General features: G+C 42.2%; 1 protein-coding gene across 1 annotated transcript in view; it reads right to left on the reverse strand.

Annotated features, from left to right (window-relative positions):
• DMBT1 (deleted in malignant brain tumors 1) overlaps positions 1-19,233 on the reverse strand; it is a 92,766-nt gene that overhangs the window by 5,704 nt on the left and 67,829 nt on the right. The window contains 5 exon segments of the mRNA XM_053308984.1: positions 884-1,155; positions 4,653-5,041; positions 6,705-6,883; positions 8,636-8,689; positions 11,215-11,529. Coding sequence (XP_053164959.1) covers positions 884-1,155; positions 4,653-5,041; positions 6,705-6,883; positions 8,636-8,689; positions 11,215-11,529 — 1,209 coding nt within the window.

Genomic DNA, 19,233 nt, shown 5'->3' on the forward strand with positions numbered 1-19,233 from the left:
AGCGATCAAGAGACAAACATGCACATAGCACACCTTTATATTTAAGAACTGCAATTTGCAAGCTTGTTTGACAACATTAATTTAAATTGATTTAGACTCATTTCATTCACTGAAAATACAGGCAAATCTGTTATCCTACCACACTGGGAGCATGTTTTCCAGCATATCCCTCAGAGATGCTCATCAATCTATGAGTACGGATGATCCAAAGAATTAACGGAGTTAAAAATATAATTGTGATGGCTTCCTTCAAAGATGGTGGGGAGTGCAAAGAACTTGATTATAGGTTTTCAGACCTAGAGTTCCTAAGATTCCCTTTGTTGCATTTAAGTAATTTAAGTTGGGAATACAGCAGTATGAGCATGGTTTCAGAAAGCTAAATTTTACAGAATGGAAGATATATTTTGCATATCCATGTGGAATGGGGCTATGTGAATGGTTCCACTGTGTAATGGACTCCTATGTTACTATGTGTTCACCAAGCCAAAAATTAAACAGATGACAGAGCGTTGCAGAGGATGGGGGATTCCCCCAGGAGACTGGCACTCTAGGTGCTCATCTCTGTGTCAGTGCAGGTTGCAAGCACCCCTTGCTGACACATGCTCCCAGAGTCTGGGTTAATGGTGCACTCACTTTAAGCTGGGTTTCGGCGCTGGGTTTGGTGCCACGGCACCGCCAGAATCTGCGTGGATCCTGGCCGTTCTCATGGGCAGCCAAGCCCAGACTTGGCTACCTAAGCCTGTTTGCTCATGAGAAGAGCCTCAGAGTCTATCATATACAACACTTTGATCCCAGAAGTAATCTTGTATTCGCAGGGAATACTTCAGGATATAGGTTAAGCGACATAGCCATAGCAAGAAAAGGAATCAAAAATGTAAATTACCCTGCTTTCTGTCTTCATTGGCTTCTTTCTGAAGCTTGATGGGTCCCAGCACAACATCCACCTTGTCCTGGTGTTCACCTACATCCCTCTTTTTTCTAGTGGAACATCCCTGGTTGCATCGGGATGTGAAATCATTTGCTCTACATACTACCATTTTGCATTGCAAGTAGACCTGATTGTGTTCAAGAAGAAACTTAAAACTTTTGAATGTAAGACGAACTGTGTTAGACATTGGTGAATACAGTTTTTTATAGGTAGGATCTCGAACACATCTGAAAATAAAAGAAATCACAGTTGTCTCAGGTTTATTTACATGGTTACTTAAACTATACAATGCAATCTTTATGCAAGCATGCTGATATGAATAATTGTTTTACTGAGAATGCTGTATTTCTCATTTTAACTTGTTCTGTTGCTGAAGTTTCTTGATATTTTTCTTTGGCTTTTTATTGTTTTATTATTCATTGATATGGAAAAAATGATGACTTTTAAAAGGTGGTATATAAATACATTGAATAATTGCAGATATGTTTGGAGGAAATGTATCCTTAATCTCCTATATCCACTTGTGAGCATAGGAGCTGCTTGAGATAGATCTATCTATCTACCGACCAACCCACAGACTCAGGGCAGTGTACAAAGCAAGAACAGCATCTGAGATATAAACACAAAACACAAAAACAAAAACACTTAAATTAAAGGGCATATGCCGGGTGGGAAAGAAATGTCTCCAATAAATATTTAAAGGCTGAAAGGGAGGACACAGACCGAATCTGGGGGTGGGGGAGAGTTCCAGGGTGAAGGGGCAGCAACAGAGAAAGTCCTTCGTGGGCTCTAGTATTATGGACCTCTCTAAGACCAGGGACTGAAAGAAGGGCAACCTGAGAAGATCTCACAGGACGGGACAGGACTGGCCGGGAGAGGCGGTCTTTTAAATCTGAAGGTAAACAGGCGCTAAGCCCGGAAGGGTTTTAAAGGTGAAAACTAGCACTTTGAATTGGACCTGGAAGCAAATAGGTTACCAGTGCAGCGACTGCAAGAGAGGTGTCACACCATCATATAAGAGCCCAGAAGAAGGCAGGTCGCCGCATTCTGAATTGTGCAATAATCATGCACTTCCTTAACTGATTCTGAACCCCACTATAACAATAACAAAGTAACTAAGGTGGTGGGTGACATCTAGAAAGCTGCTTCAGGCATGCCTAAGAGACTGAGCACATCCTGTGAGATCTGTTTACCTTTTTGAGCAGCAGACTCCATGGCATATAGCAAACTGTTTTTAAAAGCCCCTCCACCCCGTTTCAAAAGTGGATTAGCAAATGACATTGTGGAAAGTGAGGAGGCTGGGTCTCTGTTGAGAAATATAAGCTCAAAGTTCCCTTGGAACATGGAATTAGTTGTACTGTTTTTTGGATCTGGCAAATGGAACTAGATGCACAGTTCTTTGGATCCCAGCTGATGCACTGTTTATTAACAATGTAAGGTAAAGGTAAAGTGTGCCGCTGAGTTGGTGTCAACCCCTGGCGACCACGGTCATGTGGTTTTCTTTGGCAGAATACAGGAGAGGTTAAATATTGCCTTCTCCTGCGCAGTATAAGATGATGCCTTTCTTCTTCCTATATCATTGCTACCTGATATAGGTGTTTCCCATAGTCTGGGAAACACCTATATTATTTAACTGTGGGCCAATTCAAATAGTATTTCCCATTAAAATGGGAATGCAACATAAGCATGCACATTAAACAACAAGATAAGCATGCATATTAAACCAGTAACAACATAAAAAGCAAGTATGTGCATTATGCTACATAAATATAAACACAGACGTTATGCTACATAAACATCACACATGTTATGCAATAAGCAGAAGACATAAGCATGCACGTTCAAACAGCATGCACATTAACAACATAAGACACATGTTAAACCATGAAGTTAAACCAGAGCACATAAGCACACATGTTAAACCAGCCCATGTAAATTAAAATGGGAATGCAACGTAAGTACACATGTTCTTAGACCTTCTTGCAACTTCTCGACACTTTCCTGATGTGCTTATTAATTGTGGGGGTGGGGAAGGATTGGTTGTGTACACTGTTCATCTGCACTGCCCCTCTGCATGTACTACAAATACCAGCTTTGGCGGCACCTTATGTATTTCAAATAAATAAATAAACAAAATAAATAAATAGCCTATTTATTTATATCTATTAGGGGTGTGCAAGGGCCAAGGTTTTGTGGCATGCATGGGACTGCTGGAGGGAGCACCAGTAAGCTGCCTGGAGCACCGGTTAGGACCTGCTTATTTACTTTTAAAAGTGCTTCTCGCCGCCAGCCTCAAACTGCTGAATCAGTTTGTGGTTGGGCTGAACTGGACCAAACCTGTTCGCAGACTAGCAGTTCGGTACAAATGCAGACTGAACCACAAACTCTTGGTCTGTACACACCCTTAATATCTATGTAAACCTCATGGGGAACTTTCATTGTATTTGTGTCTTGGATGACCCCCTCTGGGGTTCTCCTCATGAGTAGCTGTGGCACAGAGCCACGCTGCGGCTACTCACAATAAATTCATTGTATTTGTGTCTTGGATGAATTGTGTGGGCCGGTTTGTTGGGGAGGGAATTTCATCTCAACTGGCTTTGTTTTAGTTGGTGAGCCAGGTCTCATGATCAGTGAGACCCAGTTTGTGCAGCTCCCCGCACACGAGCAGGGTGGGGGCCCTAGGCGGCCAGATCGGCCGTCCACACGATTGCCTGCTCCGTGACTGAGTCGGCGGGGGCTGGGGGAGTGGGGGCCGATAGGCGAGCGCGCTGGGCATGCTGGTGAGACCCCCGGAGCTGGGAGGCGGCTTTTCGCATCCCCTCTGGGGGTCTCCTCATGAGTAGCTGCGGCACAGAGCCACGCTGCGGCTGCTCATGATAAAAAAGCATGGGTTTGCGGAGTGCTTGCTCTGCAAACCCGGTTTTAGGGGTGGGCTACTTGAGGCTCGCAGCCGAGCTCGGTAGTTCTGACAACTGCAGAAAATCGGGCTAGCGGAGGGCGGAGGCTAGCCCAATTTTCTGCAATCATGTGAATAGCCTCAGTGACTAATAAGGTGCGAGCAAATGTTTAACTGAGACAAACCCCAGAAACTATTTATCACACATGCCTAAATCTTTTGGATGCAGCCTCCATCGTTTATACTTGGAGAAATGAGTGGTATAAAGAAATGGATCACTTTTGAACAATAAAAAGAGCAATAAACGATGATCAAATGTAAAATAGCAGGTTGCCACAAGCTGCCTCAGCCCCAGGAGCACGTGAAAGCCTCTCTTGAGTCTCGGTAACAATATGTGGACATTGGTCATGTTGTACAAACCCACCAGTCTTGGCATATTGTCCTGTTTGCAGCAGGGAACCCAACACCTGTCAATCACTTCATATCGAAGTTACAGAGGTTGAGTTTCCTGCTGCAAGTAGGGTAGAATATCCCGAGATTGGTTGTGTTGTACAAATGCACCAATCTTGGCATATTATTGAGAGTGAAAGTAGAGGCTGGCAAAGGGATGAGGGCAGAGTACATGTTCCAGGGGTGGCAGCAACCACAGGTGCTGTTGTGGCATCTGAATCCACCCCATTTGTTTAAGTAAGTTTACTGGCATTTGGAGAGAAAGACAACTCCTCCTTTGTACATCTTGTTCAACACACGAAGAAAATTCCTTTTTAACACTTCTGATACATTAAAGATTAAGATGTGTTTCCTCTTATTCATCTCCCACATACTCACCCATCCCTGATTAAGTCATAGGTCAAAGTTTTGAAGTCGTCAGCATATGGAGATGCTACACATGTGTCTGTAAACAGTACCAGGTTTGGATCAGAACTGTTGAGAGTAGCTTGGAGGTATAAATCCTGATTGATTGAAATGTAGTACGGACTTTCATGAACTGCAGAGTAGAACCTTGATGAATAGTAGAATGAAAGGTCCACACTGTAATTGCCATGCTGTTTTTCTGTGATGTCAATGGCATTTTGGGCAACAAACTTTGTCTCTACAACGGTGTCCTCATTCATTTCACATGTGATATGAAACTGAAAGTTTCTCTGTCTTGTAATGATATATCCAGAGGCTGATGTCTTGATTATGTTGGAATAGACTATAGTGTTGTTATTCTTCTGCTAAAGGAAAGAAAAAATCCATCTGATGTCAATATTACATGCAAATCAGTTATTGCCATATAAAAGCATTCTGACTGATATCCAGTCTAAGTACATGCACAGCAAATTCTGTGATTCTCAGGAATCACAAGGAGCTTCAGGGGAAGAGGAGAATACCCAAAATCACTCCTCCCCTGAAGAACATCCAGCGAGTTTGCTCCACAAGCACTTTGTTTGAATGTCAGCCACCATATTTAAACAATACTAATCTTTCATTATATTTATTTTAAAAGTGACTTATTTAAAGTTTGGAATGTTGTGATTTTCTTTTAACAAAAATTAAGTTTTTGGATTTATTTCAACAATAAGAGGGGTTTACTTCCTCAGAAGAGAAGAAATTGGATTCAGGGGGATGGGTTATAGACACATTTATACTTTTTGAAGTGCGAAACATTCCCAGGACCAATGCAGTCATAACACTTTCTCTTAACTTGGGTTATGAAACAGGGACCAGATTCAGAAAGATGGTGTTCCTCCTCATAACCCTTTCTGAAGTAAATTCACTGCCCCTTCCTTAGCTGCAGTTAAAAGAAATGATAGCATTGTTCTTAACTAGCTAGGATTTCATTCATTCATTCAATACATTTCTGTACCGCCAACAACGCAAGTTCTCTGGGCGGTTTACAAAATCTAGAATCTAAATCTAAAAGCTAGAATCTGAAGTCAACTTTAATCCACAGTTTCAGGTCCTGGTTAAACATGAATCCTGATTAGCATTAAGACTGATTAAGGGCAGTGCTGACATTTCCCGTAACTGTAGCCAAAGGCACGAGGCGGGGGGTGGGCGTCACTCCAGAGAGTAAGAAGATGAAGCATGTATTCTCCAAGGCTTGCTCTCAACTCTTTATCTACATTAAAAGTGAGAGGTCAATATGAAGTCAGTGTGGTGTAGTAATGTTGGATTAGCAACAGGGTCTTCCAGGTTCAAATCCCAATTTGGCCCCAAAGTTCAGTGGGTAACTTTCTGCCAGTCACTGGCCATCTTTGGACATAATGAAGAACCTGAGGCAAACTCACCTCAGGTACCCCCCCCTCCAATTATGTCCAAATGATTAGAACTATGGTTCCCTGACCCAACACGGTTCCCATTTTGCCCCCAAAACTAGGAATGAACCCTTGGTCTGTAGTGAGTTCCACTCATCCTACGGAGGGCCCATTCCCTCCATGGTTACATCCAGATTATGATTCCATCCCAAACCAGAGTTAAGGGAGGAAACTCCTCCCATAGGCTTCTATCCCATTGGCTGGCAAGGGCTGTCTTTCCAGAGTCAAAGGACTGTGCAGCCAGACCTGCCCCCTTTGCCAGCTCCCAGACTTGAGATTGTGATAGTCTGGGGAGACAATTTTGGACCCACAGTTTGCTGTTATGTCCAAAGGGGGTCACCCTTTCTCAGCCAAGCATACCTTATAGGGTTGTTGTGAGGATAAAATGGTGAGGGGAGAACTGTGTGCACCACCCTGAGTTTTTTGGAGTGGAATAGAAATGTAATAAATTAGTATTTTCACTGGTACACAAAATGATTTAAAGAAATACTGTTGCTACCTTAACATAACATGGTTATGTTACAAAAGTCAGAACTGTTTTTTTCTTAACTTCATTAAAAACAGCAACTGTTCTTACCTGCCTTAATGTGCCACAACCACTGAATGGTATATTGAAAACAACATCATCTTCTGTAATCCGAGGTCTACAGAAAGAGTCTGAAGAATTCAGATACAGATCCCAAGCATTGTAGCCCAATAACCAGAGATAGCTTCTGCTGATGCGTGCATACATGTATTTTCCAGAACATGAGAGTCCTGAATGAGAGCAACATCAAATTGTATTATACAAACTTGTCTAAACATTAACACAATTTTAATTCCTGATTTTGCTCATAGTCCAGTTCCAACTAATTAAAGTCAGATCCTCATTGTTTTGAGTAAGCACTGAGGACCGATTTACATGACTAATTAAGAACAACCCAAGATATTTTGGCCACCTACAGAAGTCTCTTTCCTTTGCTTAGTGGAAGGACCAGACTTGCTGATTAACACATCAGAAAAATGGGGACTATGCTGGGCTCATAATGGAGCAGAAATGGCTCGTAACATTTCTAGGAATCTCAGATATTTTTGAGGGATAATTCAGTTTCAGAGTTTCTTTGGCAACCCAAAACCAACCAGTCAATGTGACATTCGTGGGTAGCTGCTTTCTCCCCCTGCAAAACCTCTCCATTCATTTCAATGAGGAGAGTCCCTCCATATTCATGCAGATTGGCTCTTTCCACTGCCTATGTGCTCAAGGGAACCATGTAGTCATTGATCTTCCATCAGTACCTAAACTGACAATCATTTAAAACAGGTATGTAGAAATGTTCTATAGATTTCAGTGAAAGCTGTTTAACTTTGCATAGGGTTACAACCTTATTTTCCATATAAACTCTCTTCTTTATAATTTTATCAAGTTGTGATTTTCTATGCTAGAGGCTCACAGCCACATCTGACGGGTCAAAGCACATATTATGACAAACTGCATGTTTAGCATAATGTATAACTTGACCCTTAAGATGTGGACCTCTAGCATAGCAAATCACAAATCCACAAAATTACATCTAAAAAAGAGTTTCTGTGGAAACAAATGTTGTAAAACTATGCGAAGTTTAAATGCTTTCACTGATATCTATGAATATTTCTACATGCCTATAAATAATTATCATTTTACGTACTGACCATTGTCTACAGCCCCTGGTGGCTCAGTGGTAAAACTGCCGCCCTGTAACCAGAAGGTTACAAGTTTGATCCTGACCAGGGGCTCAAGGTTGACTCAGCCTTCCATCCTTCCGAGGTCGGTAAAATGAGTACCCAGAATGTTGGGGGCAATATGCTAAATCACTGTAAACCGCTTAGAGAGCTCCGGCTATAGAGCGGTATATAAATGTAAGTGCTATTGCTATTGTAAGTGCTACATAGGTCCTTTGAGCACATAGGCAGTGGAGGGAGCCAATCTGCACATACATGAGCGTTAGTATTTTTCATAAACAGCTGTATGGAAACCAATCAGGACTGGAACCATGGCACGTGGGGAGGGGGTGTTTAAACCTTTCCCCTCGTGCTCCGGTCCTGATGAAAATCACCCTGGCAGATGCTGCTCTCTGCCGCAGCAGGAAAGATGCCATTGGCACCAGTAGCTACTTCATGAGCAAATAACAGCTTCTGTCAGGGTGATTTTCATCATGAAAAAGGTTAAATCTTTTAACTTTTTGTTAAACAAGTGTATTAACGTCTTTAACTTAATTTAACCTTTATTAGTCTTATTTTACATTGTATCTATTTTATTAATGTTGTGGGCCGCTCCACGCAGTCGTGTACGGGAGGGGCAGGGTATACATATTTTAAATAAATAAATACATCAAATAGCTTACATTAAATGAGTAGTTTGTGTGCGCGCATGCCTGTATGCACACACACATGCACGTGCGCACAGTCAAACTACTCATTTAATGCAATCTGTAGTTGGGTCCTAAGAAACTTTGACTAACATCAACTCGTCATTTTTTAAAAAATGCATACCTTCATTAGATGTGAGAAATGAGATTGGACTAGAGGTTTCTGTATTGGCTGAGCCTGTCAAAAGAGACAGAAGAAATAAGCAAATTTTTAAAGAAGTGTTCAGGAATGAATGGTATAATAGTAACCATTCCCTTAACTGAAATCTCATTGATTGTGAATCTAGAACACTATAATACAGTGAGGGAAATAAGTATTTGATCCCCAGCTGATTTTGTTCGTTTGCCCTCTGACACAGAAATGACCAGGTTATAATTGGGATGGTAGGTTTATTGTAGCTGTGAGAGACAGAATAACAACAAACAAACCCTCAAAAGCCCAGTGCCCAAAAGTCAGCGATGGATTTGCATTGTAGTCAGGGAAATAAGTATTTGATCCCTTCACAAAAGATGTCTTAGTACTTGGTGGCAAAACCCTTGCTGGCAATCACAGAGGTCAGACGTTTCTTGTAGTTGGCCACCAGGTTTGCACACAACCCAGGAGGGATGTTGTCCCACTCCTCTTTGCAGATCCTCTCCAAGTCAGAAAGGTTTCGAGGCTGATGTTTGGCAACCCGAGCCTTCAGCTCCCTCCACAGATTTACTATGGGATTAAGGTCTGGAGACTGGCTGGGCCACTCGAGGACCTTCATGTGCTTCTTCTTGAGCCACTTCTTTGTTGCCTTGGCTGTGTGTTTTGGGTCATTGTCATGCTGGAATACCCATCCACGACCCATTCTCAATGCCCTGGCTGAGGGAAGGAGGTGCTCACCCAAGATCTGACGGTACATGGTCCCGTCCATCGTCCCTTCGATGCGGTGAAGGTGTCCTGTCTGACGGTGGGGATGGTGTTCTTGGGCTCATAGGCAGCATTCCTCCTCCTCCACACACGGCGAGTTGAGTTGATGCCAAAGAGCTCAATTTTGGTCTCATCTGACCACAACACTTTCGCCCAGTTCTCCTCTGGATCATTCAGATGTGCATTGGCAAACTGCAGACAGGCCTGTACATGTGCTGCCTTGAGCAGGGGGACCTTGCGGGCACTGCAAGATTTCAGTCCTTCACGGCGTAGTGTGTTACCAATTGTTTTCTTGGTGACTATGGTTCCAGCTGCCCTGAGATCATTGACAAGTTCCCCCCGTGTAGTTCTGGGCTGCTTTGTCACCGTTCTCATGATCATTGCAACTCCACGAGGTGAGATCTTGCATGGAGCCCCAGACCGAGGGAGATTGACAGTTATTTTGTGTTTCTTCCATTTGCGAGTTATCGTGCCAACTGTAGTCACCTTCTCACCAAGCTGCTTGGTGATAGTCTTGTAGCCCAGTCCAGCCTTGTGCAGGTCTACAACCTTGTCCCTGAGGTTGGTCTTGGTCTTGGGCATGGTGGTGAGTTTGGAAGCGGAGTGATTGCTTGCTTCTATGGACAGGTGTCTTTTATACAGGTACTGTAAAAGCTGGGATTAGGAGCACTCGCTTACAGAGGGTGTTCCTCATCTCAGCTCGTTACCTGCATATAGTGAAAAGACACCTGGGAGCCTGAAATCTTGCTGGTTGATAGGGGATTGAATACTTATTTCCCTCACTACAATGTAAATCCATCGCTGACTTTTGGGCACTGGGCTTTTGAGGGTTTGTTTGTTGTTATTCTGTCTCTCACAGCTACAGTAAACCTACCATTCCAATTATAGCCTGGTCATTTCTGTGTCAGAGGGCAAATGGACAAAATCAGCAGGGGATCAAATACTTATTTCCCTCACTGTACATTTTTTTTTTTAAAATGCAATAATTAAACAAACAGACATACCTGTTGGTGGAGAAGTAGGAAATCCAGCATCTGTTAATATTAAGGCAGAAAATATTATTTTTGCTGTTTTTTTAATTGTATCTCTATACAACTTATGAATGTTATCATATATCATGTTTATGGGAATCATTTCTGTTTAGTACACTGCCCTGAGATCATCTGCAGTCTCCTATCCCTCTGAGATACTTGATCTCCTAGAATTAAGTTGGATTTGTGAGTAGTTTTATAATGGATAAGATTAAAAGAATTCTATAACTAATAATCAGGACACAGAAAGGTAGCCTCACTTTTCTGAATGTATCTGTCTCCCTTTATGGATGGCTAACAAGTTGTCTGTCAATAAACATTAATATTAGATTAACCTACCTGCAATATCCCAATTCCAAGCGTACTAAGTCTGCTGTGAACCATTACATCACTTTTGTGTAGGAATATTTGCCTTCTTGGGGCATCTACATGCTCATAATTGGAAAAGTTGAATATTTGATCCAGTTGTTTGTCCTAGCTGTGCATTAGAAAACTATGCTATTTGATCCTCAGTTATTCAAATCTTCCAGTTATCCAGATACATTTGTTATGCATGCCAGCATAACCCTTCCTAATTTACATTCCTGTTTGTTCAGTTGTTGCCTAATATCTAAGCTAGCCCTCCAAGGATGCTTATATAAATGAAGTTTTACTTGTATTCAATAGCTGCTTTGTTTGCAGACATTCTGCTTGCAAAATCATGCCTTGGTCTATCTGAAGTTCGTTTGCAACTGCAACAGCTCTACAACATTTGAAAGTGGACAAAGATGTTACCTGAGCAGACGACACTGACATCTTCATTGTGTCCACAGTTACTCACAAACCAGCCAGCATGCCTACAGTCCCAGAGGAAGGATTCACTTCCTGTGCAGTTCACATCATCTAGGATTATATCTCCTGAGCCTTGGCCAAAATAAGCCCATCCATACACAGTTGTTGGCTCGCCACATCCAAGTTGTCTGCACACTACACGTGCATTGTTCATATCAAAGTGGTCATCACAAACTGTCCCCCAAATTCCTTGATAGAAAACTTCTACTCTCCCGACACATCTGTTCCATGCGTTTGCTAGACGTAACTCTTGTGCACCTTTCCAAAACATAAATGAAATGTTAGTAAGTAAAATAAAACATAATATTCACACTTTTCTCTATGTTAAGAAAACTTAATGCCATAATACATTCAGCAAGATTTAAGGCTATTTTGCAACAGTGCAGGAGGTGAAGGATGCATACAATCTATATAATGCTTTAACTCTGAGGACTGATTTTATCCACAGAAATTTCTGTACAAGCTCCTACAAGAGCCATCATAGGAACCCCCATTAACCTTGTGAGATTGTCAGAGCACAGAACATATTCAGAGAGAGAAAAATATCTCACACATAGTCTGTTTTGCTTATGCATATTCATATGGCCTGCAGCTTCTTCTCTATTCTACATCACATCCCTCAATGTTGCTTTTCACTTTAAAAGGAAACCTGTCAGGGCTTTAACACACATTTGTATGTAATGTATAGTTTACTCCTGAGAACCAAACCAGCGAATCACAGAGGCTCAAAATTATTATTATTAAAAGTACTGCTTTTCAACTAAAAAGATCTCAAAGCGATTTACAAAGAAAGATGTATAAGAAAATGGTTCTCAGTCCTCAAAGGGCTCAAAATCAAATCAAATCAAAACAAAACACAACACACAAAAGAGACTTTAGCAACAGCCCCTGAAAGGATTGTCCATTGAATTAAATATAAGAGAACCATCCCTTTATAAAGTGCCTCTTTGCACTTTATAGCACTCCTTTTAATAGGCAAGATATATAATTTCCTGGAGTAAAAAATGTGTACATACTGGGTTTTAAAATTTATTTTGATATATATCCTTTTACTTTGAGCACCTTTGAACTTATATCAGCCCCACCCCCACCAATGCTTCTCAAGTACATCTTCAAGAGATAAATAAACATAGTTTTATTGTTCCTAATTGTCAAATAATTTTCAGCACATTGACTTTTAGGCTAAGCTGCTACCATTTCCAGGCTAAATTTCATTTTTAATGTAATCATACAAGCACCCCACCTCCCCAAAATCTAGACAATATAGACATGGTACCTGATTCATGAAGTAAAGTAGAATCTACTAAAAGCATCCAAAAGAAGAGTATCTGGGCACCCATTTTTCTTTTGGATTTCTGCTAATTTAAACAGGTGGGAGTTTCAGAATTTATATGAGTTCTAATCTGGACTGGAAGGCAGGTGCCATGCAATTTGATCTTTCTTCTTGAACTCCCCAATCTATGTTCAGGAAGTCCAGAATATTTTCATTTCACAACCCATATCCTTGGAAAGAGACAGTGATGATTATTGCTCTGTAGCCAGTGGGAGGGACATTTTCAAACACTCAAAAAGTACCTTTGTAATCACACATAATGCCACCTGATGCAATTGCTCCAGGAAATGCTAGTTTTCAGAGGTAATGGTATCATCTAATCTGCTTTCCAAATGCCAAAGTATTATGCTGGGAACAGAGGAAATACTCTTGAAGGAATACTGTCAGAGTGCTTAAAAGTTAAAGTCCATGCAGAGCTCTCTCCAGAAACTCCCTCCACTTTCACCATGAAACGCTAGTTCCTATTTACTTTGAAATATATATTAAAATGTATAAAACCTTTCCTTTTAAAATCATAATTTTTGGCAGAAAGGCTGCATTGGTGTAAAAGCTGCAATAAGGGGAAAAGGCTGAAAAATTGCAGAAGCCCCACAGAAACACCACATCACCATAAGCGCCACAGCTAAACCAATTAAATACATCCAAGTGGGGTGGGGGGGACCCACGAGACTGTTGCTTCAGGGCCCTCTCTGCACATGCAGCCTCTCATTGGTCGGAGGGCCCTGCTGTGCTGCTGCCATGCCTCCTTCTCAGTGGGGAAGGCCAGGCCAGCTCATTTGCTGCTGCTGCCCCCCTTCCTCTTCCCCCAGCTTGCTCCTTTTCTACTCCTCCTCCCCTTCCATGGTCACTTTAAAATGGACTCTTCATTTGCCAAAAATGGTGTGGCATTAGTCTGGATGTCAGCCACCAGTGCAGTACTAGTCAGCCACTAAAAAATAAAAAGAGTCCTCCCAGAGTAGATGAATGATCCATCTAGTGCAGCTAGAAAGATGATTCCAGGCAGCCAGCAAGTAGAGTATGAGGGCAATTGCACTTGCCTGAAGTTACCTGCCCTGCAATAACTGGAACTCAGAGATACAGACTGCACACAAAAATTCCATTTAGCTATCATGGCTATTTATTTATTTAATCAAAAGCTCTGTGTGTGTGTGTGTGTGTGTGTGTGTGTGTGTGTGTGTGTGCGCGCGCACACACACGTGTGCGTGCGTGCACGATGTGCATAATCCAAGTTACAACCATTAAAACACTTTCACAGAATAGAAACAATTAAAAACAATACACAGAATAAAACAATTCAAACAATTTCAGATTGCAAAACAATGAAAAAGTTTAAAATTAGTTTTAATTAAAAACCTGTGGGAAATAAGTGTTTCTTAAGGGTCTTTTAAAGCAAGCAGAGATGGAGAAGCTCTTATTTTGACTGGGAATGCATTCCAAAGCCCTGGAGCAGCCAAAGGGAAGGTCCGTCTCCGAGTTGCCACCAGACGAACTGGTAGCAACTGTAACCTGTAAACTGTAACCAGACCTCCCCAGATGATCTCAATATAAGCCATTGATATATTTTAAATGCACTTTTAATATGCATTCAGAATATTCAGAAACTTCAGCTGGTTCAGAATGCTGCTGCAAGGATGCTCATGGGTGCAAGTCGCTTCACGAGTATCACACCTATCCTGCAGCAGCTTCATTGGTTACTGGTCTGCTTCCGCTAGATTCAAGGTGCTGGTCTTGACCTGTAAAGCTCTACATGGCTTGGGGCTGGAGTATCACCCATACCTGTATGAACCTGCCAGGGCCCTCCACTTATCATCTCAGGCTCTGCTTATGACCCTGCCACTGACAGAGATCCGGTTGGCAGGGATGTGCACGGAACCATGGAGGCATGGTCTGGCACTGGGGGGAGTGTCACTTTAAGGGCGGGAGGGTAGTACTTACCCCTCCCTCCGCTCTTCCCCCTCCGGCGCTCGTCTTTAAACAAATGTTTTTGGGGCGGCAGGGTTCCTCCCTGCCGCCCCTGCCCCCATCGTTGGCTGCAAAGCTCTAAAGTAAGTAGAAGCTGGTACTACACATGCGCCCGGCGTGGCACGCACACACTCATTGTCACCGCTGGCACGCGTGACACACGTGACACTCCCCCCCGCTGCCGGAACACTGGACTGGCCAAATTCCAGACCGGTCTGGAGGCCTTTTCCATGGTTCCAGACCGGTTCAGGCACACCACAACTGGTTGGCGGGGACTAGTGAAAGAGCCTTTTCGGTTGTGGCTCCTCACCTCTGGAACACCCTTCCTGAAGAGCTTCGCCATGCTTCCTCCCTCAGGGTTTTTAAAAAACAACTAAAACATCTTTTTAAAGAGGCTTTTTAATGTTTCACCTGTTGCTTATATCTGGTAGGTTCTCTAGTTTTTACAATTCTTTGTTTTTAGTTTTTTAAAATAACTTTTCATTTGGGATTTTAAAACCTGTAATTCTGATTGTGGTTTTAGCTTGGATTTTTAACTGGTTTATCTCAATTTGGTTAATTTTATTAGTCTGATTTTACATTGTAACTATTTTATATGTGTTGTGAGCCACCTGAGCAGTGGTGTACTGGAGGTAAAGTAAAGTGTGCCGTCGAGTTGGTGTAGACTCCTGGCAACCACAGAGCCCCGTGGTTGTCTTTGGTACGAGGTATAGATATTTTAAATGAATAAAAACAAATCCCATCCTCCACCCCAAAATGGCTCCTGCTTGAAACGGCGCCATAGTTTCAATAATTCTCGCTTCAATAATGCTTTCACCAATTTGTCTGAGAAGAGGTTGGGCTATTTCAGCCCACTGCTTGATCCCTTTTTTAAAAGGTTGTTCCACTGGCTAAGCCTCCTAATGGTGTAGTGGAGAAATGACTTGACTATCAAGCCAGAGGCTGCCAGTTCGAATTCCCTCTAGTATGTTTCCCAGACTATGAGAAACATCTATATCGGGCAGCAGCAATATAGGAAGATATGGAAAGTAATCATCTCATACTGGGCAGGAGATGGCAGTGGTAAACCGTGCCTGTATTCTACCAAAGACAACCACAGGTCTCTGTGGTTGCCAGGAGTCAACACTGATTCAATGGCACACTTTACCTTTTACCTTTACACTGGCTAACTTCCAGTCATCCAGTAAGCAGACCAATTTTAGTTACAAGTTGCATATTTTTGCTACATCTACTGTACAATGTCATATTTGAATTCTTAAAGAACTCTCAAGTGTTCTTACCTCTCAGGCCGCCCAAATGTTATGTATATTTAGGAAAGCAAACACACAGGGTCAAGAATGCAGTCAATATGATGTGTAGTTTGGCCCTCACTCTTACCCACTCACAAGATTGCTTCATTGAAGTTGAGTCCCACCACAGCATCCCTCCAGTGGCTATGGCTGGTGTTTCCCTTGTGTTTCTTCTTGGAGTGTGAGCCCCTGGGGGAGAGGGAACCACCACCTCCTCCTTGGAAAACCACTCTGAGAATTTTTCATTGAAAACCGGTATATAAATAGTAGTAATAGTGGTACTAGTGGTTAAACATTAACTATCTTAACAACACCGATTCCGTAAAACAACTTTACCTTTATCTTAACTCTGATGGATTAAAAAAGAACTTTAAAGAAGTTCTGCTAACTGGGCAAAGAGGCACGTTTTACCGTGGTGATTCTCTTTATTTAGCAGGGGGAGAGTAACTGGCCCTATCCACCCCCAGCACAGTACCTCCAGTGACTGTTGCTGGTGTGTGTCTTATGTTTCTTTTTAGAATGTGAGCCCTTTGGGGACAGGGAGCCATCTTATTTGTTTGTTATCTCTCTTTGTAAACTGCTCTGAGCCATTTTTGGAAGGGTGGTATAGAAATCGAATTAATAATAATAATAATAATAATAATAATAATAATAATAATAATAATAAGAACTTTTTAAAAAGAACTTCTTTAAAGTGTGCTCATGTTTATTGGCAACATTTAAATGTATACGAGTGTTCCTTTCGGTCAGGGGTTTTCATGCTCTTTTTGTGGGAAGACACTAAGGCCTAGCTTTCAAGAACAGCAGATTTTTGGTTTTTAAAAATCCCCCAAAGCAGTTAACAATAATGAAATAACAAATAAAATAACATATAACGAGCACTGTTGCTTATTTCCACTTCTGGTCTATTAACTGCAATAAACTTGTATTCTATCCAGTAATCTTTTGTATTAGAGGCTCCAAAGGCTCTAGGTGGATATCCTTGCGATACCAATGAAGTGGGATTCTTTGAATGTATAATGGTAGTATTGTGACCTTAATGCTCACAAATGTCTCTGCAAATATTTGGCTTCAATCCATTATACACTTATTGCAGGTTACTCTTCTTCAGGACTAATACACTGTATGGCGTTTGTGAAGTACAGCTTTTATGTGTTATATCTTAATTGTAGTTAAAAAAAATTCTGGTGTAGAGCAGTGAATAATAGTGTGAGCTGGGAAACTCCAATGTTAAATCCCTTAGAAGTAGAAGGAGTTGTGACTGTCTTGAGGGAGTATTCTTAAAGCTGAGATATGTCCTACTCTTTTTGCTCAAGCCATTCCTTCCCTCATCATCGCCATCAAGTTCCATTAGCTCTTGCCACCCTTCTGTTAATTTCTTAGGTTTAGGTTAATTTCTTAGGGGCTTAGGTTTTTTCCTCTTCAGATTGCTGGTATACTGATCATATCTGCAGGTCACCTTAAATCTTCTGGTACCTCCCACTTGCCCTTAGGTGCTCCTGTTTGCAGACCCCCATGTTTCAGTGTACACAATTCTGGAGGGTCTCGAGATCATTTATGTGGCACAGAAGGCCACAATACAGATGTAGAGCTGGTCTTGTGGTAGCAAGCATGACTTGTCCCCCTTAGCTAAGCAGGGTCTGCCCTGGTTGCATATGAATGGGAGACTTGATGTGTGAGCATTGTAAGGATATTCTCATTAGGGGATAGAGCCGCTGTGGGAAGAGCAGAAGCTTCCAAGTTCCCTCCCTGGGATCTCCAATATGGGGCAGAGAGAGATTCCTGCCTGCAACCTTGGAGAAGCCACTGCCAGTCTGCCTAGACAATACTGAGCTAGATGGATCTATGGTCTGACTCAATATATGGCAGCTTCCTATGTTCCTTTAAAAAAGAAAAAGATAGGTGAGCTGGTCTTGTGGTAGCAAGTATGACTTGTCCCCTTAGCTAAACAGGGCCCACCCTGGTTGCATATGAAAGGGAGACTAAAAGTGTGAGCACTGTAAGATATTCCCCTCAGGGGATGAAGCTGCTCTGGGAAGGTTCCAAATTCCTTCCCTGGCATCTCCAAGATAAGGCTGAGAGAGATTCCTGCCTGCAGCCTTGGAGAAACCGCTGCCCGTCTGTGTAGATATCTGAGGTTGCGAGACCAATGGTCTGACTCAGTATATGGCAGCTTCCTATGTTCCTAACTGAATAGAGCAGGGTGTGTGTGTGTGGGGGGGAGTCCCTAGGCCCCTGATGGAGGGGGCCCCACCAGGTTGCTCTTTGCTTTCTTCTCACATCTCTGTGAAGAAGAAGGCAGAGAGCAAGGGCCACTTTTTGGGCTTCACTTTTTGTCCCAGGGCCCTCTCCAGCCTTGCTACACACCTGGTTGAGAACATGATAGTGGGGGTAGGAAAACCCAGTTCCAAAACTGGAGCTACTGCCATGGTGCTTCAAATCCAAGCTAAAGACTGCTGGAAAATACTCTCTGTCTAAACCATGGATTCCTTGTATTGTTGAAAGAACTACAGTAGCTACGCAACCTTACTGTTACTCTCAGGAAACCAATCAAATTTCTCGCATAGCTGCTTCACAGGCTCAAGAAATGGAGTGATTCCTAAGTTACTTGTGTGAATATGCTGGTGTGTGGTCTTACCATATTGTACAGTCCACTCACATGAAGGGTTCTGACCTCATGACTGGACTGTAGCTGAGGAGAAATAGACATGTAGAAGTGGTAATCACAAAGCTGAGGTAATAAAAAGCCCATTACATTCCAATCTATCATGAAGGATAGTAAGGTTGCCAACTCTTGACTAAAGCTATTCCTGAACATTTTATTTCATTTTTCCCCATTACACAATATCAGGTCATCAAAAATCCTCAGGACTGCTTCCAATAGTCTCCTGGAGATTGATACCAATGCCTAGAGACTCCAGGTCAGTCCTGGAGGGGTGGTATGGTAACCCTCCACTAGTGGGGTATTTAGGAATCAGCATAAATCTCCAGGTGACTATGAAATCATCAACCCTGGGTAAGTCAATATTATGACTTGATATTGTGAAAAATATTGGGAAAAACACTTGGGGCGGGGGGGGGGATATACAAGAAGAACTTCAGTCAGAATGGGCAACCCTGTATGGAGTGCTGAACTAGATAGAACTTGGATCTAATCCAGGAAGACTTTTTGTATGTTCTTATCAGACCCCTAGGTCTCCACAAGACCATAAGCATAAGGTCTGGAATGTTTAATCTGTACATAAAAATGGTGTCTCTATTGGATTTAAGAACTGGGGCTTACCCCCGCCACTCTTTCTGTCCACCAAACTCTTATGAGCATGGTGACTGTATTTTGTTAGTAACTAGCCTGAGATCAGATGGTTATGGCAGCAGAAT

This window comes from Hemicordylus capensis, chromosome 3 (genome assembly GCF_027244095.1).
Source record: "Hemicordylus capensis ecotype Gifberg chromosome 3, rHemCap1.1.pri, whole genome shotgun sequence".
Classification (NCBI taxonomy): Eukaryota; Metazoa; Chordata; class Lepidosauria; order Squamata; family Cordylidae; genus Hemicordylus; species Hemicordylus capensis.